At 49.5% G+C, this 15,114-nt stretch overlaps 1 protein-coding gene across 6 annotated transcripts in view; it reads left to right on the top strand.

Moving 5' to 3' along the window:
* MYCL (MYCL proto-oncogene, bHLH transcription factor) overlaps nucleotides 1-13,573 on the top strand; it is a 31,975-nt gene extending 18,402 nt beyond the window's left edge. For 3 of the 6 annotated variants that reach the window (XM_053575078.1, XM_053575075.1, XM_053575076.1), the window contains 2 exons: nucleotides 9,349-9,853; nucleotides 12,798-13,573. In XM_053575078.1, coding sequence (XP_053431053.1) covers nucleotides 9,358-9,853; nucleotides 12,798-13,399 — 1,098 coding nt within the window. In that variant the 5' untranslated portion in view covers nucleotides 9,349-9,357 and the 3' untranslated portion in view covers nucleotides 13,400-13,573. Of the gene's footprint in view, nucleotides 1-6,605; nucleotides 6,801-8,822; nucleotides 8,990-9,348; nucleotides 9,854-12,797 lie in introns of those variants that run through there. The other 3 variants (XM_053575077.1, XM_053575074.1, XR_008376808.1) reach the window with 3 other exon arrangements.
* The last annotated feature ends 1,541 nt before the right edge of the window (nucleotides 13,574-15,114 follow it).

Here is a 15,114-nt window from a genome sequence, read left to right as displayed (position 1 = left end):
AAAGGTTTTTAAAAACACTATCAGGGCTCAGCGCCCGTAGGTCAGTGAGTAGGGTGCCAGCCACATACACCAAGGCTGGCAGGTTCGAGCCCGGCCCAGGCTTGCTAAACAACAATGACAACTGCAACAAAAATAGCCAGGCGTTGTGGTGGGCGCTTGTGGTCCCAGCTACTTGGGAGGCTGAGGCAGGAGAATTGCTTGAACCCAGGAGTTTGAGGTTGCTGTGAGATGTGATGCCACAACACTCTACTGAGGGCGACTCTATCTCAAAAGAAAAAAAAAAAGAATGCAAAAGAAGTTACAGTGCAGGGCGGCGCCTGTGGTTCAGTCGGTAGGGCGCCAGCCCCATATACCAAGGGTGGTGGGTTCAAACCCGGCCCCGGCCGAACTGCAAACCAAAAAATAGCTGGGCATTGTGGCGGGCGCCTGTAGTCCCAGCTACTCGGGAGGCTGAGGCAAGAGAATGGCTTCAGCCCAGGAGTTGGAGGTTGCTGTGAGCTGTGTGAGGCCACGGTACTCTATCCAGGGCGATAAAGTGAGACTCTGTCTCTACAAAAAAAAAAAAGAAGTTACAGTGCAATTCTGACACCATCTGGAATTAGGCCAGCTTCAGAGGTTAATGGCACGATTTCCATAAGACACACTTCTCTTCAGAAACCAGCTGCATGCACGGGGTTTCCTAGGCCACTCACACTTCTGACCAACCAGCTACAAATTTGGAGCTTCCCACTACACCTTCAGGTTCAATAATTCTGTGGAATACTTCATAGAACTCAGGAAAATGCTATACTTATAGTAACAGCAAAGATGATACAAATCAGGACCAATCAAAAGAAGAGTCTCAAAGGGCAAGGTCTTGGAGGTGTTACTGAATGAAGAGGGTCTGGCCACCTGTCACTGTCAGGCAATATGTAGAGATGGGTATAGGTCCACCAAACTTTATTTGTCAAAAGGCCAGCAATTCTGGAGAACAGTGCCAGTAGCCTCTCTAAGACTGTTCCGTTCTTCCATTTCCAAAATTACAGTGTTTTTTTTTTGTTGTTGTTGTTTGTTTGTTTTTGTAAAGACAGATCTCACTTTATCACCCTCTATAGAGTGCCATGGCGTCACACAGCTCACAATTTCCAACTCTTGGGCTTAAGCGATTCTCCTGCCTCAGCCTTCCGAGTAGCTGGGACTACAGGCGCCCGCCACAACGCCCGGCTATTCTTTTTGTTGCAGTTTGGCTGGGGCAGGGTTTGAACCACTACCCTAGGTATATGAGACCAACACCTTACCCACTGAGCCACAGGCACCGCCCCCAAAATTACAGTTTTATATGTAAAAGTTCAAAGCAAAGACCACATTAACCCTTATTTTAAATAATAATCAGCATAACTCAGTGACCTATTACAATATTCCAATTCAACAATGAATCTCCTAAATCAATCTACCTAAACTACTCAAGATAGGCATCTTTAGGGTGGGAGCTAGATTTATAGAACAATAAGAATAGGAGACAGGAGGTAGCAGTCACTCAGGACCTCGCTTAGACCCTAAACTGACCAGACCAGCTGTGTCACTTTGGCCTTAGCCTAACTCCATTTTATTCTTACTACATGTACTTCTTTTATTTCATTCTTTCTTTCTTTCTTTTTTTTTTTTTAGAGACAGAGTCTCACTTTGTCATGCTTGGTAGAATGCCATGACATCACAGCTCACAGCTCACAGCTCCAACTCCTGGACTTAGGCGATTCTCTTGCCTCAACCTCCTGAGTAGCTGGGACTACAGGCGCCCGCCACAACGCCTGGCTATTTTTTGTTGCAATTTGACCAGGGCTGGATTTGAACCCACCAACCTCAGTATATGGGGTTGGTGCCCTACTCACTGAGCCACAGGCACCACCCACTACATGTACTTTCAGAGGGTCTCAGATGTGAAGCTTTCATTGTCTTCTTCCCATGAAATCAGGACACATTAATGTGTAACAGTACAGAGTATTATTAATTATAAAAGCTCACCTGAGTTTCAGTATCCAGAGTTTTTATTGAGGGTTCATTATATAGGCAAGATTGATTGGATCATTGTCCACATAATTGAACTCAATCTTCAGTCCCCTTTCCCAACCCAGAGGTCAGACTATCATTGTGTGGTTCAAAGCCCCAACACTCTAATCATATGGTTGGTCTTTCTGGTATTGCCAGTCCCTATTGTCTATTGTGAGTCACCTTAAACTATCCAGGGGTTCATTATAGGTAACCTTATTAGCAAAAATGATCAGGACCCACCATAAATAACAAAGACACTTCTTTTTTTTTTTTTTTTTTTTTGTAGAGACAGAGTTTCACTTTATTGCCCTCTGTAGAGTGCCGTGGCATCACACAGCTCACAGCAACCTCCAACTCCTGGGCTTAGGCGATTCTCCTGCCTCAGCCTCCCGAGTAGCTAGGACTACAGGCGCCTGCCACAACGCCCGGCTATTTTTTTGTTGCAGTTTGGCTGGGACCGGGTTTGAACCCGCCACCCTGGGTATATGGGGCCGGCGCCCTACTCACTGAGCCACAGGTGCCACCCAAAGACACTTCTATTACTTGGGAAATTCCAAGGGTTTAGAGGCTACCTCCTAGGAACTAGAGACAAAGGCCACTCAAATTCTTTATTATAATAGATCCATACCAAAGCCCATCATTGAAAAGTTCAGAATTATAGGGACAAACGGTACATCCTGAACTATACTGCAGAAACAATTTGCACACAAAGGTTTATAGATCAAATGATATCAGTCTTCTCAATAGCAACATGAGTTGCTAAGAAACAGGAAAGTAGTACCTTTAAAATTCTTGGGAGAAAGTATTTCTAATTTAATATATATATATATATTTTTTTATTTTGGAGACAGAGCCTCAAGCTCTGGGTAGAGTACCGTGGCATCACAGATCACAGCAATCTCCAACTCCTGGGCGCAAGCGATTCTCCTGCCTCCGCCTCCCAAGTAGCTGAGACTACAGGTGCCCACCACAATGCCCAGCTATTTTTTTTTTTTTTTGGTTGCAGCTGTCATTGTTTTTGGCAGGCCTAGGCTGGATTCGAACCCACCTTAGCTGCTTGAGCCACAGGTGCCGAGCCTCCAATTTAATATTTTATACGCAGCCAAACTGTCAACCAAAGGGTACCATAAAAACAATTTCAGAAATGCAAAGTCTCAAAAATTTTACTTCCCAGATACCCTTTCTCAGGCAGCTACATGAGGATATGTTCCACCAAAGTGAGGAAGTAAATCAAGAAAGAGGAAGAAATGAGCTCTGGAAACGGGATCAAACACAGAAGCAGAGGGAATTTCCAAGATAATAGTGAAGGGAAGCCACAAGATGACAATCGTGAACCAGGTCAAAAGATCAATAATTCTTCTTTTTGGAGACAGAGTCTCACTTTGTCACCCTTGGTAGAGTGCTATGGTGTCAAAGCTCACAGCAACCTCCCTCTCTGGGGCTTAGGTGATTCTCTTGCCTCAGCCTCCTGAGTAGCTGGGACTACAGGTGCCCGCCACAACACCCAGCTATTTTTTTGTTGCAGTTTGGCTGGGGCTAGCTTCGAACCCACCACCTTCGGTATATGGGGCCGGTGCCCTACCCACTGAGCCACAGGCGTGCCCCCGGCTATTTTTCTTTCTTTTTTTTTTTTTTTTTGGTTTTTGGCCAGGGCTGGGTTTGAACCCACCACCTCCGGCATATGGGACCGGCGCCCCACCCCTTGAGCCACAGGCGCCGCCCAACCCCCAGCTATTTTTAAAGACAGGGTCTCGCTCAGGCTCAGGCTGGTCTTGAATCTGTGAGCTCAGGTAATCCACCTCAGCCTCCCAAGTGCTGAGATTACAGGTGTGAGCCACGAACCTGGCCCTTAGAGATTAATAAATCTTGACTGGAACAGGAAGACAAAGGATTCTAAGAGAGATGATTCAAAAAAAAAAGTAACTGGGCGGCACCTGTGGCTCAAAGGGGTAGGGCGCTGGCCCCATATGCTGGAGGTGGCGGGTTCAAACCCAGCCCCGGCCAAAACTGCAAAAAAAAGAGTAACTGACAGGCTCAGCACCTGTGGCTGAAGTGGCTAAGGCACCAGCCACATACACCTGAGCTGGTGAGTTCGAATCCAGCCTCGGCCTGCCAAACAGTGACAGCTACAACCAAAAAATAGCCAGGCGTTGTGGCGGGTGCCTATAGTCCCAGCTACTTGGGAAGTGGAGGCAAGAGAATTGCTTGAGCCCAGGAGTTGGAGGTTGCTATCAGCTGTGATGCCATAGCACTCTACCCAGGGCCACAGCTTTGAGGCTGTTTCAAAAAAAAAAAAAAAAAGTAACTGATAGATCGATTAACTGAAGTGTTTGACCATATGGAGAGATTTTATAGTTCTGGTGGGAAATGTGTAGAGTTAAATTCATAACAAATACATAAAAATCAAAGCAAAAGTAAATAATTTAACTATAAAAAATATAGAAAAGGAAACATATGGGCGGCGCCTGTGGCTCAGCGGGTAGGGCGCCGGTCCCATATGCCGGAGGTGGCGGGTTCAAACCCAGCCCCGGCCAAATTAAAAAAAAAAAAAGAAAAGGAAACATAGACATAGTACACCATACTGTATCACCAAAGTACTGTGAATATTGAATATTTATTTATTTAAAAATTGAATGGTTTGGTTTTTTTTTTTTGAGACAGAGTCTCACTATGTCGCCCTGGGTAGAGTGATGTGGCATCATAGCTCATAGCAACCTCAAAGTCTTGGGCTTAAGAGATTCTCTTGCCTCAGCCTCCCAAGTAGCTGGCCACGGCTGAGTTCAAACCCGCCACCCTTGTTAATGGGGCCAGCGCCCTACCCACTGAGCCATAGGCGCTGCCCTAGAGTTGAAGTCTTGATCTGGCTCAGTCTGGTCTTGAACTCATGAGTTAGGGCAGTCTACCCACCTCGGCCTCCCAGTTGAGCCACCATGCCTGACTTGAATCATTATTTATTAAAAATGGAATGATTGGCTAGGTGCCTGTAGCTCAAGCGGCTAAGGCGCCAGCCACATACAACAGAGCTGGTGGGTTCGAATCCAGCCTAGGCCTGCCAAACAACAATGACAACTACAACCAAAAAATAGCCAGGCGTTGTGGTGGGCGCCTGTGGTCATAGCTACTTGGCAGACTAAGGCAAGAGAATCACTTAAGCCCAGGGGAGGTTGCTGTGAGCTACGATGCCATAGCAGTCTACCCAGGGCAACAGCTTAAGGCTTTGTCTCAAAAAAAAAAAAAAAAAAAGGGCTCGGCGCCTATGGCTCAAGCAGCTAAGGCGCCAGCCACATACACCTGAGCTGGTGGGTTGGAGACCAGCCCAGGCCCGCCATACAACAATGACGGCTACAACGAAAAAATAGCTGGGCATTGTGGCGGGCGCCTGTGGTCTCAGCTACTTGGGAGGTGGAGGCAGGAGAATCGCTTGAGCCCAGGAGTTGGAGGTTGCTGTGAGCTGTGATATCACGGCATTCTACCCAGGGTGACAGCTTGAGGCTCTGTCTAAAAAAAAAAAAAAAAAAAGGAAAAGATAACACAGATCCTTTTAGCTCTTCCTAGCACCCAGGCTGACTATTTTATAGGTAGAGTTGCACTGAAGCTATAATTGGTGAATTCCTTGGCAACTTTCCTTGATATTTGGCTTCCTTGACTGCCCAGACCCCTCTGACTGGTCCCTTCTTTCTTTAGCTGTATTAACACCTTTAAACATGTTATAGGCGGGGCATTGTGGCTCATGCCTGTAATTCTAGCACTCTGGTCTGGGAGGCCAAGACGGGTGGATTGCTTGAGCTCCCAAGTTTGAGATCAGCCTGAGCAAGAGCAAGACTCCATTTCAAAGAAAAATAGCTGGGTATTGTGGTGGGCACCTGTAGTTTCAGCTACTCAGGAGGCTAAGGCAAGATGATTGTTTAAGCCCAAGAGTTTGAGGTTGCCGTGAGCTATGACGCCATAGCACTCTACTGAGGGTGACAAAAAAAAAAAAAAATGATTGCTTAAGCCCAAGAGTTTGAGGTTGCTATAAGCTATGACTCCACGGCACTCTACCAAGCGCAACAAAGTGAGGCTCTGTCATAAATAAATAAATAAACAAAATAAATTAAAAAACAAACATGTTATAGTCTAGACTTGGGCTAAGACTTATTGTCTCCATCAGGTAAGTTGGCACATTGTTACTTTAAAGTACTAGAGGTTTATGTTCAATCAAACAGACAACACTTCTACTAAGCACCCATGAAATGTCAAGCTTTGTTCTCAGCCCTGGGGTTACCTCAGTAAACAATACTGACATTTGTCCCTGCCCTCATTGAGTTTACAATCTGGTGAGAAGGACATTAAAGAAACAAAAGTATGCAAAGTGAAGGAGCAGCTTTACTCTCAGAAGATGACTTAATTTCCTTTTTCCTACTCCTGGTTGCTCCCAGACACTATCTATAACAATGAAACCACGGGGAGGGGCACCTAAGTAGGGATGCTACTCTAGGGAGAGAGGGCCTATACTCCAGGCATGGATTCCCAGCCTCCTGTGAATTCTATACCCCACAGTCTTCCAATTAAGTCATTTTCTGCTTACATTTATCTAGGGTTGAATTCTGTCATTTGTAACCAAGAACCCTGACTGGTACAACAACCATCTCAGACATCTGTGGACCAAAGAACCAAAAAACAGTCTAATCTCTCTGCCTCAAGGCTGCCACCAAACTTGGAACCTTTCTGATCTGTGCCTTCCATTCAGCACAAAGCATGGCACACAGTCTGTCTCAATAAAATCTGGTTGGCTGGCAGCGCCGGTAGCTCAATGGGTAGGGCGCCGGCCACTTACACTGAGGCAGGCAGGTTGGAACGTGGCCCCCACCTGCTGAAACAACAATGACGACTGCAACAACAACAACAACAACAACAACAAAAATAGCCAGGCGTTGTGATGGGCGCCTGTAGTCCCAGCTACTCAGGAGGCTGAGGCAAGAGAATTGCTTAAGCTCAGGAGTTAGAGGTTGCTGTGAGCTGTGACATCACATAGCTCTACCAAGGGCGACATAGTGAGACTCCGTCTTAAAAAAAAAAAAAGAAAAAGAAAATGTGGTTGGCTAAGTCTCTCAGCAAAATAGTTCACAAGGATCTTCTAGAAGCTGTTCTAGGTGCTGAGATTACAAAGCTAGAGATAGTTTCTGCCTTTAAGGATGTTTCGTATGTATTTTAGACCTAACTTTTCCAAAACTGAGGGTTGCATCTTCCCTGCCCTCTCTCCCAACCCATACATCAACTCACACCTGTTGCCTCTAACCAAACTGAACGTCTCACTTCCTCTGCCGGGATGCCAACAGTCCTCAGTTTGGTGTTCTTATACCACAAGGGTGGGAGGAAAAGAGAGACAGCATACAAGCAGCCTAGGGTAGACAAAACCTCCATGCCAGGTGGAGGAATCTAGATGTCTTGGCTGCTATCCCCAGTTACCTTTCTCAGGTCTAATCTCAAACTAGCCGTATAGTTTAGTTTTTACTCTTTCACCAAAGGCCAGAGATGCAGGGCAAAGCTTCAACGGACTTGGCTAGCAAGTGGGCAAAGCATGAGCTTGAGGGAAGTTGCCAGACTCCAAATCCCCACGCTCGGTGAGGAAGCGGAGTAGGTCACAGCCCTTGGTTCTCCTGGCTAGGATATTTCCTCTTCACTGCTGCTCCCTCGCCCCACCCCCGGAGCTAGGCCAATCCTGCTTGCCTTTCCTCCAAGATCAGGTCCCTTCCCTAGATGCTCTATCTTCTTCTTCTTTTTTTTTTCTTTCTCTTTTTGTTCCTTTTTCAATTATGCTCTATCTTCTTAAATCCTCACAACCACCCTTCGTTTTAGCAAGTATTACATCCTTTCACTTTACAGATGAAACTGAGGCTCAGAAAGCTTAAGTTTTTCCGCTGAAGCCTGTAATCTTTACCACTTAGCCCTCTAGGCTTAGGTCACTGAGCTAAAGAAATCGGCCTTGCTCAGCGCCTGTAGCGGCTAAAGCGCCAGCCACATACACCAGAGGTGGCGGGTTCGAATCCCTGCGCAGGGCTGCCAAACAACAATGACAACTACAACCAAAAAATAGCCGGGTGTTGTGGCGAGCACCTGTGGTCCCAGCTACTTGGGAGGCTGAGGCAAGAGAATCGCTTAAGCTCAGGAGTTGGAAGTTGCTGTGAGCTGTAATATCACAGCACTCTACCCAGGTAGACAGCTTGAGGCTCTGTCTCAAAACTAACAAACAAAAAATAAAACAAAATAAAATAAAGAAACCGGCCAACCGGTGAAGAACAGAACTCGGGAACCAGCCCTAGTTCACGGCCGAGGGCCGCCAGGTGGCGCCGTGGAGGTGCGCTTGCCCCCAGCCGCGGGTTGCTAGCACCTGAACCAAGCCGGGCGCGTCCAAGGAAGTAGGCTCCCAGGATGTGGAGGGGAGTAGCCCTTATTCCCCAGCCCAGGGTGGGCAAGGAGCAACGCCGTTTAGTTCCGTCGAGTGAGGACCTCCAGATCCTCGCTGAAGAGTCACGCCTCCACCAGACGACCAGGTTGCATCAGCTAGCCTCCTGCTCTACGCTCCCCAGCGTGCAATTTATATAGGGGCTATAAGGGATAGAATAGAAGGGGCGAGCGCAGCCAGGAGGTGTGGCCTGCCCGACAGTCAACAGCCGGGACGGGGGCAGGGAGTGGGAGGAGCTTCTCCCATAGGGCCCGCCCCCCAGTCCCCGAGTCCGGGGCGCGCGACCAGATATAAGGCAGTCGGGAAACAATGCGCCTGCAGCTCGCGCTCCCGCGCCAATCCTGGGAGCGTCCGGGCCGTCGTGCACGAGCTTGGGTGAAGGCGCGCGCGGAGGCAGCGCGCTCGTGAGTGCGGGCCGCGCGCTCGGTGGCGCGCATGTGCCTGTGTGCTGACGGCCCGGCTGCCCCGAGCCGGCCGGGAGCCGGTACGCTCCAGGTGGCGGGCGGCGGGAGCGAGGTGAGGCTGCGGGTGTCCCGAGCACGGGCGCGGGTGCCGGGAGACGGGCTGGCTGCAGGCTGCCTTCTGGGCACAGCGCGCCCCCCCCCGGGCTGGGCCCTGGGAGCTGCGCTCCGGGCGTCGCTGGCAAAGTTTGCTTTGAACTCGCTCCCTGCAGCCTGGTCCGCGCTCTGTGAGCGGCTTCCCTGGGCGCTCTAACCCAGGGCTGGGCTTCCCAGGACGCTAGGACAGGACTCAGACTGCAAGCCGGAGGGGTCAGGGAGGGAGGAGAGCCTGGCAGCGGTCTGTGCCCAGGGACCCAGGGACGCCTCCTTCCACCGGCCGGCACCCAGCCAGCACGTCCCCCCTTCCTCCCGCAGGGAGCGGACATGGACTTCGACTCGTACCAGCACTATTTCTACGATTATGACTGCGGGGAGGATTTCTACCGCTCCACGGCGCCCAGTGAGGACATCTGGAAGAAATTCGAGCTGGTGCCGTCACCCCCCACGTCGCCGCCTTGGGGCTCGGGTCCCGGCACCGGGGACCTGTCCACTGCGATTGGTCCCCCGGAACCGTGGCCCGGAGGGGGCGTTGGGGACGAGGCGGAATCTCGGGGCCACTCGAAAGCTTGGGGCAGGAACTACGCCTCCATCATTCGTCGTGACTGCATGTGGAGCGGCTTCTCCGCCCGGGAACGGCTGGAGAGAGCGGTGAGCGACAGGCTCGCTGCTGGCGCGCCCCGAGGGAACCCGCCCAAGGCGCCCACCGCTCCGGACTGCACCCCCAGCCTTGAAGCCGGCACTCCGGCCACCGCCGCCCCCTGTCCGCTGGGTGAGCCCAAGACCCAGGCCTGCTCGGGGTCTGAGAGCCCTAGTGACTCGGGTAAGGACTGCCCCGGGCCATCCAAGAGGGGGGCACCCCATGGGTGGCCAAAGCTCTACCCCTGTCAGGTCAAGCACTGGGTCTTCTCAAGCCCTTCGATCACCTCTTTCTTTGGCAGAAGCTGCTGAGTTAGCCCCCAGCAGTGTCTGTCTGGCACGTGGGTGTGTTGGTAAACACTTTCAAGATGTGGCGTGGGAGCCAGCATCCCCTCGCTGATGATTGGAGCCCCAGGGGACAAGGGAGACGTGGTGAGGGTTGGCACTTAGAGAACAATGCTGGGGTTGGACTGTAAAGGATTTCTTTCCAAAGGAGGCTGGAGGAGTCACTCCAAGCTTGAAGCGTTTTTGTTGCCGCCTCTTTCCCTGAGAAATTCACACTCCCCTAGGGAGCAAAGACTCTGAGGAGCTTTTTGTGCAAAGCCAAAGCCTTCATCCTTTTAAAAACCTGGGTCTGCAGTCAGCTTTACTTTAAAACGCCAATAATGAGTGTCCTCCCCTTGCACCTCCCAGCCTTAACTTGTGCATCGTCCCCTCCATCACTCATGAGATGGGAGGAATGAACACTCCCCATTAACAGATGGAATAACTGAGAATTAGAGATAGAAATTTTGCTAGAAGTGAGCCCCAGCTCTCTCTCATCTAGCTAGCCTCTCTTCCCCAAGTGGCTAGGTGCTCCCAACCTGGTACCACTACTTTGGTGTTATAGGTTCTCTGTGGTGGGTTATCTGAGGACTGAGGACTACACTTTGCCTTGCTACTTTGGCCTGAGGTTCTCCTAGCTCCCTCCAATATGTCTGCAGGCTTCAGATGCCCCCTTGCATTCAACAAATACTCACTGGCCCCTACTTTGGGTCAACCTCTGGCCATAGAGCTCCAGGCCCCCCTCCCTGATGCTTGATTCAAGTGCAAACCTTGAGGGCAGAGTGGACTGGGCTGTTCCACCAGGCTGTGTTCTTACCTCAACATCTTTGACATCTGTACTCAGAAGCACTGGAGAGGGTGCTTTTTTAGGGTGTAGACTGAGGCTAGCAGCATGTAAATCAGAACAGAGAAAACTCACCGTAGCTTTTAAAAGAATAACTTTTACATGATCATTTGAGAGCAAACTGGGGAATGGAGTATGAGAGTTGTCATACACTTGAAGGGAAAAGTGAGGATGACAAGACAAATTAAAAGTCAATTTTTTCCATTCACTGCGTTAAGGTCATTTTTAATCTGCTTGTTTTCTACACCAAGAGCTTAATTTGTTTAATGGCTGGCATGGGAATCTTGAGATCAAGAAACCAATAAAAATATATCTATTCACTGACTAGCCTTAAAGAAAAAAGATATACAAAGGCTGGGGGAGGTAGGGTGGAAAGAGATTAGTTTGACATACAGACTGTTTCAAAGATTTGAAATCTGGGTCTCAGTTTCTCCTTCTGCACATGAGAGGATTGGAGTTGTTCTGATGACATTTCCTTTTCTGAGTAGAGTTAGACACAACTCTCTGAAAGGGAGAATAGTGTCTTAAATTATTTCTTCCTTAAGCAGAACCTTCCTGAGCCATGAGGTTTAACAGTGAAAATTAAAGCTTCGGGATGTAGGGAAGCTGGCTCCCTGAATCACTTTCTGGCCTGCCCTTTAACCTGAACCTGTTTGTGGGCTCTTGGTTCACTCACAGGCCACATGGCTTAGAACAAAATGCAACAGATTGCAAACAATGAGGAGGCGGTGGGGAGAGTGACTGACAGCAGAGTTTAGCCAATAGGGGTTAGGGGCTGTGTAAAACTGCATTCCAAACACAGCATAAACAGCCAATCATAGGCTTTGGGGCCAGGAGGGCTGAATGGTCAGGTTTTATTAATGGAGAAATAATGCGATTGTCCACACAATGGGAGCCTTCCTGACAAAGGGGCTCAAGCTTCCTGATATTCAAAGAGACTGAGAAAGGAGCTCTTCAACTGTCAGGCTGAAATGCGTTAAGGTGGCCCTCTGTGTGGGGGCTATAAAATTGTGTGGAGCTGGAGGGTTTTCCTCCAATTGCCCCTCCCCTGGTTGGGTTAGCCTAAGAGACCTTGGAGCCAGGGAATAATAGGGAAGTGTCCAAGTGTCTCTAGGTCCCTGGTGTTTTGGCTCTTGTATCTGGGACATTATCCTGCTGCCCAGTTTCTGCCTTTGGTGCAGGTAGCTTGGAGAAGGTTGCTTGTACATTTGTGAAGTTCCTGCAGTTTCTGCTGACCTATGATTACAAATCCAACCTTCTGGTCCAGGGAAGGGGGTAGGGTGGATGACCTATAAATGATGGATGACTTTAGAAAACCATTGAACCTAGGAGCAAAATGCTCCCAAGGGACACCCCCCCACCTACCCTCCACCCCGTGGGTGATGAGGAATGGGTTGTAGCCCTCCCTTCTCTGAATCTCCAGCTGAAAGGGAATGGCAGAATAGAGAGGTAGGGGAATAATAGGATTTATAACTTGTGAAAAGTAACAATTCCCCAAGTGCAGGCTGTGTTGGGCAGGAACAAAGGGCAGCTCTGCCCACAGACCCCTCATTTACAATTCTGATGGGGCATGAAAGAGCCCGACTGGGGAAGATCTTTATAGCTAAACTTTGTCCCAGGCTGGTAGCTCTTTCTCTACATCCCCTCAGTGGGGGAGGGGAGAGGCTTTGCAGACTGGGGGCTGTTGGCTTGGGTCTGCCTTTTGTTCTTATCTAAGCCTTACTGTGCAAAAGGAAATCGGAGAATATTTTCCTTCTTGCTTATTTCCCGTCCTGTCCTTTGCTCTGCCCTTACCCCACGACACACGAGCCCACTTTCTCCTCACTTCAATTTGTTTATCTCCAAATTGAGAAAATATTACCGACTTTCCCAAGCCCCAGCATAGAGAGCTAAAGCTGTAGGGTGTGTGTATACTTTCTCATGGGATGTGTTTCCTCTCTTGATCTCTCTTCTTGGACAGAGGGTGAAGAAATCGACGTTGTGACAGTAGAGAAGAGACGGTCTCTGGGTATACGGAAGCCTGTCACCATTACAGTGCGAGCAGACCCGCTGGACCCCTGCATGAAACACTTCCACATTGCCATCCATCAGCAGCAGCACAACTACGCAGCCCGTTTTCCTCCAGAAAGTTGCCCCCGAGAAGGGGCTCCAGAGAGGGATTCCCAAGAAGAGGCTCTTGGGGATGGAGATGCTCCAGAGGAGAAGGAAGGCGAGGAGGATGAAGAGACTGTGAGCCCCCTGCCTACAGAAAGGGAGGCTCCCCGGTCCTGCCACCCCAAACCTGTCAGTTCTGATACTGAGGATGTGACCAAGAGGAAGAACCACAACTTCCTGGAGCGTAAAAGGCGGAATGACCTGCGGTCACGGTTTTTGGCCCTGAGGGACCAGGTACCCACCCTGGCCAGCTGCTCTAAGGCCCCCAAAGTAGTGATCCTAAGCAAGGCCTTGGAATACTTGCAAGCCCTGGTAGGGGCTGAGAAGAGGATGGCGACAGAGAAAAGGCAGCTTCGATGCCGGCAACAGCAATTGCAGAAAAGAATTGCGTACCTCAGTGGCTACTAACTGACCAAAAAGCCTGACTGTTCTGTCTTACAAAGACAGTTTATTTTTAACCTCCCTTTCCCCTTTAGTAATTTGCACATTTTGGTTATGGCAGGACGATCTGGACGGTAGATCCCAGGATGCATTGCAGCCAGTGCACAAAGAATAGGGCTTGCGTTCTTGGAGACCTTGAAACCCAGCTCTCCCTCTTCCCTAACTCATGGGGGTGCTGTGTCTTCCCTGGCGCCTTGGCTTCCCAGCAGGCAGCTGACTGAGGAGACTTGGGGTCTGCCTAGCTCACTAGCTCTGAAGAAAAGGCTGACAGATGCTATGCAACAGGTGGTGGTCGTTATCGAGGGCTCCAGCCTGCACGAAATCTCACACTCCGAATGAGCTTTAGGCTAGGAAAGGATGCTCCCACTGGTGTCTCTGGGGTGATGCAAGGACAGCTGGGCCTGGATGCTGTCCCTGAGTCTCCTTTTTCCAGGAGACACATGAGCTGTCTTGGGTAAAGACAAGCTCACAGACTTGATAATATGGACCATTACCTCACTGTCAGACACTTTATAGTAGCTGAGGAGTTGGAAACCTATAATATAATGTTAACGTTGTTCGATGACACCTCTCCTTCTGCTCTCAATGCTGCGACCCTGAGAACATTTAAAGAGCTTGGCCTCTAAATTCTTTGTCTCAGAGTCCTCTGGGCCCTCTCCTCTGAGGGAGGGACCTTTCTGTCCTCACAAGAGACTTTTTTTGTTTCATTCTGCCTTTGTTATGCAATGGGCTCTACAACACCCTTTCCCATAAGTCAAATATTTCCCCAAGACACAGGGAAGTGGGTCCTAGCCTGGGGCCTGGGGAAGGCTTAGAGTCCTGGCCAGTGAACTTGTTTCCTGCCCAGGTGATTTCCAAGGAGCACGCGAGGCCCATCTTAGAATCTTTTCTCAAGGCACCTCAGAAGGGAGAACTGTAACACTTCCTCTTTTCCACCTGCCTCTCAATACTTGACTGACGAGTTTGAAGTTCTACTGGAACCATGCAAATCTGTCCTTCAGCAGCTCCAAGGAGCTTGCTGGCTCTACAGCCACCTTTGGGCTCCTGCCAGCCTGCCATGACTCAGATCCCTTTCCCAGAATCTTGGCCTTACTGAAGTTCTGGGGAGAGCAGTTGGGACTCATCCAGCACTCTAGAAGATGGATTTATACTTCCTGGTGGGTTTCAAAGGAGCTTCCAGGAGCTCTGCTTAGCCAACCATGATGGACTTTGCCCCAGCAGGACCATGCAGCTCCAAGTGGGATCCAGGTGCAGCCTCCAATCTGAGAAAGTCACCCAACCCAGCACGTGTCATATAGGCAACCTCAGGAACCCCTAAGCCTGTCTTGAAATAAGGACCAACCTCTTGAGAACTCAGCCCAGGATAGCAGGTGCCTACTGGCTCTGGGTTTGACAATGGGGGAGAGGGATAGTAAGCATTATATTTGCCTCTGAAAAACCAGCTGCCACTCCCAAACCTATTGTCCATTATGATTTCATTCTGAGGTTGCTTCTTGGCCTCAGAGAATCCCAGTGGAAGTTTGGAAATAGCCTCTCTACCTTTTGGAGCATGGTTTTCAGAAGCCACCTGACTTCTGGAATTATCTTTGGAGGACAGGTAGGGTGTAGATTACTGATATCTCACCGGAATAGCTTGTGTTTTATAAGCTGCTCTTGGGTATTATGCTCTTGGGGGAGTTTTT

The sequence above is a fragment of the Nycticebus coucang genome, chromosome 22 (genome assembly GCF_027406575.1).
Source record: "Nycticebus coucang isolate mNycCou1 chromosome 22, mNycCou1.pri, whole genome shotgun sequence".
Taxonomy (NCBI): Eukaryota; Metazoa; Chordata; class Mammalia; order Primates; family Lorisidae; genus Nycticebus; species Nycticebus coucang.
Note: the sequence above shows the minus strand (reverse complement) of the source record. Positions and strands in the feature narration are given on the sequence as shown.